We start from the raw sequence: 12,126 nt of genomic DNA on the forward strand, positions 1-12,126 counted from the left end.
AAACCCGGCTGCCGTACGCCACTACTCGCTCTACCCCGTCCTTACGTTGCGACAAAACGGCCCCAATGCCGATATCACTAGCATCCGTATCGAGGATGAACGGCTGTGAGAAATCTGGGTAATCCAGCGTTGGCGCCGTGGCGAGGTGGTCCCGAAGTGCCATAAAAGATTTTTCCTCTTCCGCTCCCCATTTAAACCTTTGATTTTTGCCAGTCAGAACGTGTAATGGCTTTGCCAACGTCGCAAAATTTTTAACGAAGCGGCGATAATAGGAAGCGAACCCAATAAACCGCCGAACATCTCCCACCGAAGTGGGTGTGGGCCACTCTCATACACATTTCGTTTTCAGAGGGTCAGTGGATACGCCGTCCGAACTGACAATATGACCCAAGTAACGGACAGAGTGTTGCAGAAGGTGGCATTTTTTAGGTTTAAATTTAAGGTCAGCCGTACGCATTCTTTGAAAAACCGCCTCTAGACGTTGGAGGTGTTCTTCGAACGTGCGGCTGAAAACAATTATATTGTCAAGATATATGAGGCACGTTTCCCACTGCAGTCCCGTCAACACCAATTCCATGAGCCGCTGAAACGTCGCCGGTGCCGCATTCAAGCCCATAGGCAACCGATTAAATTCAAAGAGACCTTGCGGCGTGCGGAACGCCGTTTTCGCCTTCGACTCATCGTCGAGGGGAAGCTGCCAGAACCCCGAGGACAGGTCAAGGGTGGAAAAAAACTTAGCACCCGATAAAGCGTCCAACGAATCATCCATCCTCGGTAAGGGGTATGCATCTGCCACCGAAACTTTGTTTAACCGGCGGAAATCAACACAAAATCTTGTACCACCATCTTTCTTCTTTACCAGAACGACGGGCGCGGCCCAAGGGCTGTTGGACGGCGAAATGATGTCCGCCGCCAACAATTCATTTACCGCTCCGCGCACGTGATCCCTTTCCGCCGGGCTCATGCGATGAGGGTGCATACAGATGGGAGGCGTCGCACCGGTGTCAATATGGTGCGACAAAAGCGACGTGCGGCCGAGGTCCAAATCATTTTTACTGAAAACATCAGTGTACTGTATCAATAATGAACGCAGGGCATTCCTTTGTTCGTTCGACAAGGAAGAATTTTCTCCGCACAAATCAGCGATCCAACGTTCTTGAGAGCAATCGTGTGGGGGCCTACCAGCGGGCATTCGTGCGCGCGGCGCTGCGTTGCAAGAGGCGAAGTCGGTAGTGGCGTGAGCCAACACCGACCCCTCCGGAACAATAACGCGGTCAGGTCCCCCATTTAACACCTGTATAAAAGGTGCTTGACCCGGTCGCACGATCGTTTGTGCCGCCGCTAAAGAAAAGGATTTAGATGCCGAATTCGATGGGGATAGCAGCACGCCTTCTGCACCCTTTCCCATTCGAAGGGGTTTACGATAACGCAACGGTATTAGCATCTGTGCTCCCGGTGGTACTTCTACCGTAGCAGCAACAACGGCAGTAACTGCGTTACTTGCAGGCGCGCTGGCCAGCAAGGAAGGCAGGAACGCCATTCGACGACCCCCCGGCATTTCCAAACAGTCCTGGTCGACTCGTATTTTCAGCGGCATCCGACGCAGGAAATCAGTACCGAGTAAGCATGGAACAGCTAGCGAGCGAGAGATCAATACAGGTCCTGCGGCGGTAATATTCCCGATAGTGATGCTCACATCTGCCTGGCCACAGATACCCATGCTTCCCCCATTCGCGGCGACACACGCATCATTAACCTTACGTATCTGCGACGCAGGGATGGACAACAAATGAAAATTAACATCAGAAATGATGGTGGTCGATGCGCCCGTGTCCACCAAGATGCGCACATCAACGCCGTCGATGGTACCGCGTACCGTCGACGAGCCCGAAGCCGCAGCTACAACCCTGCGAGCCAATTTTTTCCACTGCGTAGCAGAGCGCGTAACTGTAGCGGGGGAAGTAAATTTTTCCTGAGGAGCGTGAGAATGAGTGCAAATGGATGGGTGATGTGACAGGACCTGCCGGGTGTCCGATGTGTGCCGACTCGCCCGAGGTTGTTGCGGCTCCGCAGTAGGTGGAGGAGATGGAGGTCCCCTCGTCGGAGGAGGCGACAGTAGAGGTCGACAGCGGCAGTCACGGGCGAAATGGCCCCGTCTGCCGCACTTGAAGCACGCCGCCGACGTCGGCCGGCGGTCGGACGACCCGGCCCTTGCACGCGGACGGCCCATGTAGTTGCCACGCTGGTCGCGCAGCCGCCGTCCCGGAATCCCGTGCGAAACAGCAGCAGCCAGCATGTCGTCGTCGCCCGAGTCGTCGGAGCAGTGGACCACCAGTCGTGGAGACCACCCCAAAGGTGGCCCGTCGATCTCTGGTTTCCCCATCCACGCCGCCATCTGGTCCCAACGCCTGATATTAAATTTTGCGTCCAGGCAGCTCGCCACCCATCGCGATGTAAGTGGTTCGTGGCCGCAAACTGGCAGCGAAATCTTGAGTTCCTGAGCCAACTCCAGCATACGGGAGAGGATGAGAGGATCCAAATGGTCGGCCGTCGCGTCCGGGTAGGCAGCCATGGCCAGCGCCATCAACGCCCCCCGATAGGCCAACGGCGATTCCTCCGATGCTCGGCGACGTAACATAAATTTTCTGGTGGCCGACGTCGGTGGGTCATAGAATTCCGCCATCTCCGCGAACGCGTCCCGCAGTGTCTTCTTCTTGGCCGCCGGGATGGAACGGAAGACCCCCAGAGAAACATCGTCGAGCAGTGTAGGTAGCGCTCCCAGCGCTTCATCCTCCGTCCAATTGACGGATCTAAAAGCCGATTCAAAGCGCCATGTGAAAGCACTCCAATCACCCCCGGCGATGAATTCTTTGATTTGTGGAAGGCGATGCCCGCGGTGGCAAGCGCGCGCCGCGGGCGTCTCCGACTGACGTTCCCGCTCTCCACCCGTATCAGGCAAAATGGCGGCCGGCGGCCGCGTGGCGGTAGGCGCGCCCAAAATGGCGGCCGACGGCTCCGGCGCAGCTGCTCCACCCAGAATGACGGCGTCCTCCCGCGTAGCAGAAGGAATGGCGGACGCAGGTTCTTTCACCGGACTCCTTCCCGCGGCGTCCAGTTGATCGGCAATCTGGCGGCCCGCGGCTGGTGAGGATGCCACCGCGGTCACCAGACTAAGCAGAATGGCGCGTAATGACTCGATCTGCTCCGCCATCAGCCGCCACTCGCCTTTTGTTCCTGCAGCGGTCGCATCTTCCGTCGGTCGACGCTGAGAGACGTCGAGAAGTACATTTTCAGCAGGCGGCATAGGGGCTGTAGCTCCCAACAGCTCATCTTCATCCGTCTCGACCTCCTCCTCCGATAGAGGCACAGGTAGGTTCTTTTTTCTGGGGTGCTTGGACATCTTGACGATCGTCCAAACAGTCGCAGAAGTACTTCTGACACCAATGTAATAATTCTCCGGAGACGGATTCGGAATCGGTCTTCTTTATTTTCACTTCACGGTATACTTGTTCCCACACGCTCCGTTGCTGGCAGACAACGGAGAGCGGCAGACTCCCACAACTCCCACCGCGCACGTGGCACCCGGAGCCCCGTTCGCGCGTGGCTCTCACCCCGTTCAGTTCCCCGTCTCCTCTCGATCATCCCCCTCTCCTCCCTCTTAATCCTTCGTCACGTGGTCCCCCCAGCCAATCCTCCATGGGCAATCTCGACCGTTCTCGATGGTTCCCTGTCACTCCCGGGACCACGCCTCTTATCCGGATCCCCATTAGCTGGGGCCCCAATGGCTGGGCCAATCACCCCTGATGACATGCCGTGATCACGCCGGCCCCACGCTCCCTATCTCGACCCTTATTGGCTACAAGCAGGACTGGCAAGCCAATCCCCCACGTGAACCCACTATAGCTGTTATTACAATAGTATATATTGACTCTATGGTAGTATCTACTTAGTCTATAGTTGTTTCTACCAACTCTACAGTAGTATTTGCTGACTCTATAGTAGTATCAATTGACTCTTCAGTAGTAGCTACTGAGATTAGAGTAATAACTACTTACTGCAGTAGTTATTACTGAGGTGCTTGTATATCACACTTCCTGGCGTTTTGACAAACGAGCATTCAGGGCTACATTGAAGGGAATGCTGCAGGCGTTATTTAGTGCTTGGACCCTGAGTGAATATTAATCCATTGGGAACTTGCAGAAGGAGTTGCTGTAAAGTGATGACGTGGTTGGAAGTTCATGGCAAAACAATCCCCATGATGGATACAGAGTGGGTAGGCTCTCTCCAGCAGTGGTTGACAAAAAGGCTGGATTTTCATTTTATTTCAAGAATAAATATATTCAAATCACACACAATCTTTAAATGTAATCTTAACTAAGAATATGCACATTTTATCAGCAAGTTTACCATGTCAAATTAAGGGTGGGAAATACCAGTACCATGACAGTGAATCTCCAATGGTACTGAATGCACGTGAAGTGAACCTCTGGAGTGCAGAGTGAGTGGGTCCTGGACTCGAGCTCCGTGAGCTCCAGGAGGCGTTTGAGCTCCTCGTGAAATCAGTTCCGTGCAGCGCTCTCTCCCCCGGCCTCCATGACTGCATGGGGCCGCTGCTGCCTGGAGCTGGGACTGTCACTGTGGAGGGGTCCAAGTGGAGTGGGGGTGAGAGGGGACGCTCGGAGAGTGAGTGGAGTCTCCCCTGGTGATGTCTCTCACAGAAACAAGTGGGAGAGGAGACGCAGGCGGTGGAGGAGAAGAGGAGGAAGGCGGAGGAGTTCGTGAGGCAGATGGAGGCCGCTCGGAGGGACGTACAGGTACCGCATCTGGGCCGGACCCTGTCACTCCACCCTGAATAGGGTTTGTAATGGAGGTAAACTCCATTTATTAACGTGGACTTCCATTGGCTTTGAACACACCGTGGGACTAAAGACAACGGTCAATGTGCCTCAATGAACAGACGAGCAAAAAGGTGGCTCTCATCTCCAATAAGGAATTGATTCAGTGGTGGGAATTACAAATTCCAATATCTCCATACAACTTACCACTTCAACATCCGTTAGCAATATTGGCCAGATGAGGTGGTACATACCTCTTATACAGGTAGGAACAATGTTCCACACTGCCCACCAGGGATATTTTGTCTGTCTGACTGTCGTGCATAAATAAATATATAATATACACAGCTCTTTGATTGGTGGAGACCTACTGCCGGGTACGGAGAGGGGAGGTGCCTAAGGGAGGAGGGTCAGGGGAGGGGCCTAAGGAAGGGGGGAGTGAGTCAGGAGAGGGGCCTCGAAGGGGGGGGGGGGTCAGAGGAGGGGCCTAAGGGAGGTGGCGTCAGGGGAGGGGCCTAAGGATATGGGGGGGTGGTCAGGGGAGGGGCCTAAGGGAGGAGGGGAGGGGCCTAAGGGAATGGGGGTGGGGGGAGGGGCCTAAGGGAGGGGGGGTAAGGGGAGGGGCCGATACTTAAGGGGGTTGGCTACCTGCCTGGCTACCTGCCTGGCTGCCAGCGTGGTGGGGATGTAGCTCAGTGGGAGAGCGCACGCTTTGCATGTGTGAGGGCCCGGGTTCAATCCCCGGCATCTCCATGTTGGAAGCTTTAATTTATGTTTCCAACAAAGGTTGATTTCCAAAATTAATTGGCTGTGTCCATGTCGCTGTAATCGGGGTGCACGTGAACTCTGGTAAATATTACCCGATATGAACGATACCTTCGGATGAATTTGTCTTGATTTTCGGAACTTGCTGTTTGTATAACTACCGATGCACACAGTGATCAAATTGTTTACTTAAACATTTGGAGATGAAAACAAGTGCTTAGAAGTATCCAATGCACTTTTTTATTTCCGAATAAAACATTTACAAGAATAAATAAATTGGGAAAGCATTATAGTATCCATCTACATGTATTCTTGTTATTTCTTTTTGTTTCAAAGAAATTAATTTTGCTTGGACTCTGTGCCAACACGATGTGTACAGGGCCCAGGGCCAACAGCAGAGTGAGTGGGGTGACAAGGGAGAGGAAGAAGCTGATGACGAAGTTTCACCCCGTACCGAGGTGGAACTGCACCCAGGTAGAACCAGAATGGGGATGTAGCTCAGTGGTAGAGTGCACGCTTCGCATGTGTGAGGCCCCCGTTTCAATCCCCGGCATCTCCACGAGGTGATGTTTTGTCAGTGGCTAATTTTACTCAAAGGAATATGCGAAGACCAACATGTCCTACGGTCAGCAATGAACAGCACGACAACCAAAGTTGTCGATAACAGTTAACATATTTATGGAATTTCGATTTAAAGCTTTCGTGACTGCAGGAATTAATCTTCTTGGTTTTTTCGGTAAAGTCACGTAGAAGGGAAGTAATAAAATAATAAAACTAAAACATAAAACAATTCTCACAACGTTTCGGCCACAACGCAAGCAGCCGTCTTCAGGTAAAGAATGAGAACCTGTCAAGCTGGGAGCTTATATCTACGCTGAGTTGGGGGGGGTGTAAGAGGAGCGCCTTAACAAAGGGATGTGCATATCAAGAGGCGTAGGAGGTGGGCGGGGGGGGGTTCAAGGAGGGTTGGGGGGGTGTAAGAGGGAGAGTTGGGGGGGGGTTGTAAGAGGAGCGCCTTAACAAAGGGATGTGCATATCAAGAGGCGTAGGAGGTGGGCGGGGGGGGGGGGTTCAAGGGAGGGTTGGGGGGGTGTAAGAGGCAGAGTTGGGGGGGGGGGTGTAAGAGGAGCGCCTTAACAAAGGGATGTGCATATCAAGAGGTACGTAGACGACACTTTTGTCATCTGGCCACATGGCCGGCCTGCTCTAGACCAATTTCTTGACCACATCAATTCCATACACCCAGCCATCAGATTCACCATGGAAGTCGAAAAAGATGGCAAGCTACCCTTTTTGGATGTCCTAATTAAAAGGGGACCTGATGGTTCAATGAGCCATTCTGTCTACAGGAAAGCCACCCATACGGATGCCTACCTAAAACCGGATTCCCACCACCACCCATCCCAGAAGAACTCCCTCATAAAGACTCTATACCATAGAGCCCAATGCATCTCCGACCAGGAACACATTGCCAGTGAACTCAAACACGTACGCCAAGCTCTTAAGGCTAATGGTTACTCCGACTACACCATCCGTAAAGCCATCACTCCAACCATCAAGAAGAATCTTGTTGAGGAGCCTTTCAAAACCATCACCTTACCCTACATTGCTGGGGTCACAAAAAAGATCTCCAAAATCCTGATTAAACACAAGATTCAGGTCCGATTCAACACAGTACATAAAATCCGTGATCTGGTCCCATCTGTAAAAGACGTGGTTCCAGACATACAGTACCCTGGCGTCTACAAACTAAGTTGCCTCTGTGGTAGCAGTTACATTGGAGAAACCAAACGACATGTCTCGGACCACATCCGCGAACATAAGGCAGACCTGAAACACGGTAGGACAAACACCTCAGCCGTAGCAGATCACTGTTACAATTCAGTGGGCTCACATGACATTGACTTCTCCAAGACAGAGGTTCTCTGCAAGCCATCTGGCTACCATGAGAGATTCGTTCATGAGGCGATCCACATATATAAACACAGAGACAATTTCAACCGAGAAGATGGATTCTGGCTCAGCAATCATTGGAAGGACGTAATAAACCATTTCGGATCTTAACTGATTGTTGTTCACGTTAACGGCGACTTTCAGTCCGCAATCCACTCACAGGCATTAACCGCTGTTGGTGCTCGGTCACCGCTCTCCCATTCACATGTTTCATTGCTTTAACATTCCATCCATTTGTTATTGCTACCCCCCCCCCTGCCCCCTCCCTTGAAACCCCCCCCACCCACCTCCTACGCCTCTTGATATGCACATCCCTTTGTTAAGGCGCTCCTCTTACACCCCCCCCCAACTCTCCCTCTTACACCCCCCCCCCAACCCTCCCTTGAAACCCCCCCCCCGCCCACCTCCTACGCCTCTTGATATGCACATCCCTTTGTTAAGGCGCTCCTCTTACAACCCCCCCCAACTCTCCCTCTTACACCCCCCCAACCCTCCCTTGAAACCCCCCCGCCCACCTCCTACGCCTCTTGATATGCACATCCCTTTGTTAAGGCGCTCCTCTTACACCCCCCCCAACTCAGCGTAGATATAAGCTCCCAGCTTGACAGGTTCTCATTCTTTACCTGAAGACGGCTGCTTGCGTTGTGGCCGAAACGTCGTGAGAATTGTTTTATGTTTTATTTTTATTATTTTATTACTTCCCTTCTACGTGACTTTATCGAAAAAACCAAGAAGATATTTACGGAAATTAGAAAGATTATTAGACTTGAAATCGTCGCATGGACTTCCAAATTCGAGCAGTGCGTGGAAGAAGCCGATAGAAAAGTGTTGTGACCTGCCGAGTGGTGGTCGAACGGAGTGAGTGAGACGAAAATCAGTCTGGAGTCTTCATCACAGAAGGAGAACTCAACGAGTGGAATTATATCAGGATACTTGGGAAATTTTCTTGAAAAGAGTCGAGGTAAATTATGCCTAGGTAATTGAATGGGAAATCAAATTGTGATTTGAAGAAGAAATATTATCGTTGAATTTTTAACAAAACACTAAAGACACATCTTCTTGGTTCTTTCGGTAAAGTCACGTAGAAGGGAAGTAATAAAATAATAAAAATAAAACATAATAAAATTATTCTCACGACGTTTCGGCCACAACGCAAGCAGCCGTCCTCAGGTGAAAACCAGGTCCGTCGAGGCGACAGACTCTAAAAATAAAACATAATTTTATTATGTTTTATTTTTATTATTTTATTACTTCCCTTCTACGTGACTTTACCGAAAGAACCAAGAAGATTAATCCCTGCAGTCACGAAAGCTTTAAATCAAAACTAAAGACACAGATGGGACTCAAACCCGCAATCCCCCAACTACCAGAAGCTGGTGACTTATCCATTAGGCCACTGGGCCATATTCATCTAGCCGTGTGTTCTTTGATGGCCCCTAATGTGGATGAGATGTCACTTTCTGTTTCAAAGAACAATTTTGACCTAAGGTCTTCGCTCATTTACCAGCTTCACATTCCTTATTGCCGTACAAATACTGGAGGAAGAAGGGCCTTTGCTATTGATGCCCCCAGGGTCTGGAATGCTATTGGCAATAAACTGCAACTTGAATCACTACCTATGAGATCTTCACTCAAAACTGCTCTAGAGGAGTTGTACACCCCTAGCTGCCACTGCAATTTAGTGGCCTAAAATACAATGTTTCGCTCCGGATGATCACTGCAAAGTATGATCTGTGTTTTGATTTAGTGTGCTGATTTTAAAGGTGCATTGAAAATTGTTGATACTCTGACTGATGCTCCTACTGTTGTGGAGTGACTCATGCAGCCAGCTATGGCTGCAAAGTTTGGTAGTACATGTTGTTTACGTCGTTTATTGTGAAAATTCGGTCACAGTTCCTATGACCACTGTTTCATTGCTTTTTTGGGTTCATTTTGGTGATTTTCGAAAAGTGTTTTGGTTTGGACATGTTTGTTTGTTGTAGTACAGAGTTAGACTGATGGCCTTAATCTAAGTTGTCTTGTGGTTGTTGTTGTTTGACTTGCATCCCACTGGGATGTTTGCACACAGTGTTGGTGTAGGGTGCTTTTTCTGCAATATTTTGCTGTCTTTTCTTGGATTTTCTGTTTGCACATAGTCACTATAAGATGTATTCTTGTTCATGTTTTTGTTTTTTGTTTGTTGCGGTTGCACCCGATTCAAGAGCCGAATGGCGCACAGGCCTATACCTAATAAATGAACTTGCACTTGAACTTGAACTTTCATGGTTCTCGGAAGTAGCCCAGGTAATGCTTGCTTCCAAGTGCTGCTATCTAACAACCGTGAAAAGGAACAGATCTGCGAGATTTCCGAGTAGAGTCTTCAACTCAAACCATGACCCCGATAGCCCCCTTACACAACGAGGTCACGTTACTGGGTTCAGACTGACCCAGTGTGGTAGAGCACACGCTTTGCATGTGTGAGGCCCTGGGTTTAGTTAATTTGTTTCCAACAAAGGTTGATTTCCAAAATCAATTGGCTGTGTCAATGTCCCTGTAATAGGGGTGCACATTAACTTTCGTTAATATTACCCTAAATGAACGATACCTTCGGATGTTGATTTCAGGAACTTGCTATTTGTATAACTAGCGATGCACACAGTTATCAAATTGTTTATTAAAAAAATTGGAGATGAAAACAAGTGCTTAAAAGTATCCAAAACACTTTTTTTTATTTCTGAATTTAACACATTCCTGCGGAGGGAGCTGGTAGGGACGTTGGGTTGCTCGGTCAATGGCCAGGGTCAACGGCGGCGTGGTGTATTTCGCAAATATGGCCGACTGTGAGGGCGGGCACAAGCCGGCGTGAGTAGGTTAAATGTTGAGTTTTATCAGGGCACCACGGGGTGACCAGCCCCTCCCCACCCAGCCCCACCCCTCCCACCCCCCATCAAGCCCCACCCTCCCCACCCTCCCCTCCCCACCCTCTCCACCCAGCCCCACCCTTCCCATTTTTGGATCCACGACGGACGGACGGACGGACACAATAATCCCCTGTGGGCTGGTGTAACCAGGAGGTTCCTACCAGTAATATTTCCCAGAATAAATAAATTGGGAAAGCATTATAGGATCCATCCACATGTATTCTTGATATTTTTTTTTGTTTAAAAAAAAATAATTTTGCTTGGACTCTGTGCAGAATCTATGGTTTCAGGGCTCAGGGCCAACAGGAGAGTGAGTGGGGTGAAAAGGGAGAGGAAGAAGCTGATGACGAAGTTTCACCCCGTACCAAGGTAGAACTGCGCCCAGATAGAACCACCATAGCGATGTAGATCAGTGGTAGAGTACACGCTTAGCATGTGTGAGGCCCCGGGTTCAATCCCCGGCATCTCCACGAGGTGATATTTTGCCAGTGGACAATTTACTCGAAGGAATATGCGTGGCTTGTTTTCATTCGTTTTGGTTGCTGAGCACAGATCCAGAAGACCAACATGGCATAGGGTCAGCAATGAACAGCACTACAATCAAAGTTGTAGTCGATAAGAGTTCATATAATGCAGGTAGGAACAACAGTTCCACACTGCCCTCCAGGGATTATTTGTCTGTCTGTCGTGCATAGCCACGCCCTCGATTTGTATTTCATAGAGCGCTTCGGGCAGGCTCAGCACCACGTGATGCGCCGCTGTCCAACCAAGTTCATACCTGCCCACTCCGAAGGAACGTGTTGCAATACTCTGGTGGCAGATTTGGTGGATCACACAGACAGTTGTACACCATAATACTGAAACCAGTTCGGCTTTGGGTTGGCCAGGTGGCAGTATAGCAAAGCAAGTGGGTTCATGATCCACTTTTTTCATTTATACATCTGTGGTGGGTTTCTTCTCACATTCAAAACACTTATTTAAAGAGGAATTGACCTATCATCCCAATTAAATATTTAATTGAAATGAGACTCATTGAGGATTTACTTGATGAAGGCAAATTACAGGTTTCCCTTTGTTTCATGCGAAGGTAAACAAAGCGTTACCCCTTTTGTCTTTCATAATGAGAATGTCACAGACGCTAAATGTACTCATGATGGTATTTGATTATTTCAATGCCTCACAGCCCCCACCCGTTATGGCGAATTGTGTTGTAGTGAAAATGCATTATCAAAGGCAGAGGAAGAAGGAGACCTTAGTGCTGCAGACTCGTATCACTGTCTGGACATCATGAGAGTTGCACTTGGGTCACACCGACCTAAATGTCATTTCACGAAGGACCAGACATTAATGAACAGAGGTGGCATTTCTCTTTGCAGGGATCCATGACAAATGAAAAGGCCTCAATCTCGGTCAGATTCGCCCACGCGAGAGCAGCGTTGGATGCGGAGGAGAAGGCGGCTTTAGAGCAAGCGGAGCAGAAAGGGCGCGAGGTGCTGACCCAGATCGAGAAGAAGATCGCTCGCCACCAGCGGGAGATCAGCGAGCTCCAGGCAGCAGCAACTCGCTTGGAGGCCCTAGCACAGGAGAGGGACTCGCTCGCTTTCCTACAGGTGAGCAATGAGTCTCCAGTGTCGCTATTGGCACAGAGCCCTCTCACCAGCAGCAGAGAGAGG

At 50.0% G+C, this 12,126-nt stretch overlaps 1 protein-coding gene and 2 non-coding genes across 3 annotated transcripts in view; all 3 read left to right on the forward strand.

Annotated features, from left to right (window-relative positions):
• Nucleotides 1-12,126, forward strand: part of LOC144952668 (E3 ubiquitin/ISG15 ligase TRIM25-like) — a 43,692-nt gene that overhangs the window by 13,164 nt on the left and 18,402 nt on the right. Inside the window, exons 2-3 of the mRNA XM_078883142.1 lie at nt 4,719-4,814; nt 11,830-12,063. Of these exons, the coding sequence (XP_078739268.1) occupies nt 4,719-4,814; nt 11,830-12,063 (330 nt within the window). The remainder of the gene's footprint in view (nt 1-4,718; nt 4,815-11,829; nt 12,064-12,126) is intronic.
• TRNAA-UGC (transfer RNA alanine (anticodon UGC)) lies at nt 5,517-5,588 on the forward strand. The gene has a single exon. It is a non-coding gene; the product is annotated as a tRNA-Ala (tRNA).
• TRNAA-CGC (transfer RNA alanine (anticodon CGC)) lies at nt 6,088-6,159 on the forward strand. Its single transcript has one exon. It is a non-coding gene; the product is annotated as a tRNA-Ala (tRNA).

The sequence above is a fragment of the Lampetra fluviatilis genome, chromosome 69 (genome assembly GCF_964198595.1).
Source record: "Lampetra fluviatilis chromosome 69, kcLamFluv1.1, whole genome shotgun sequence".
Taxonomy (NCBI): domain Eukaryota; kingdom Metazoa; phylum Chordata; class Hyperoartia; order Petromyzontiformes; family Petromyzontidae; genus Lampetra; species Lampetra fluviatilis.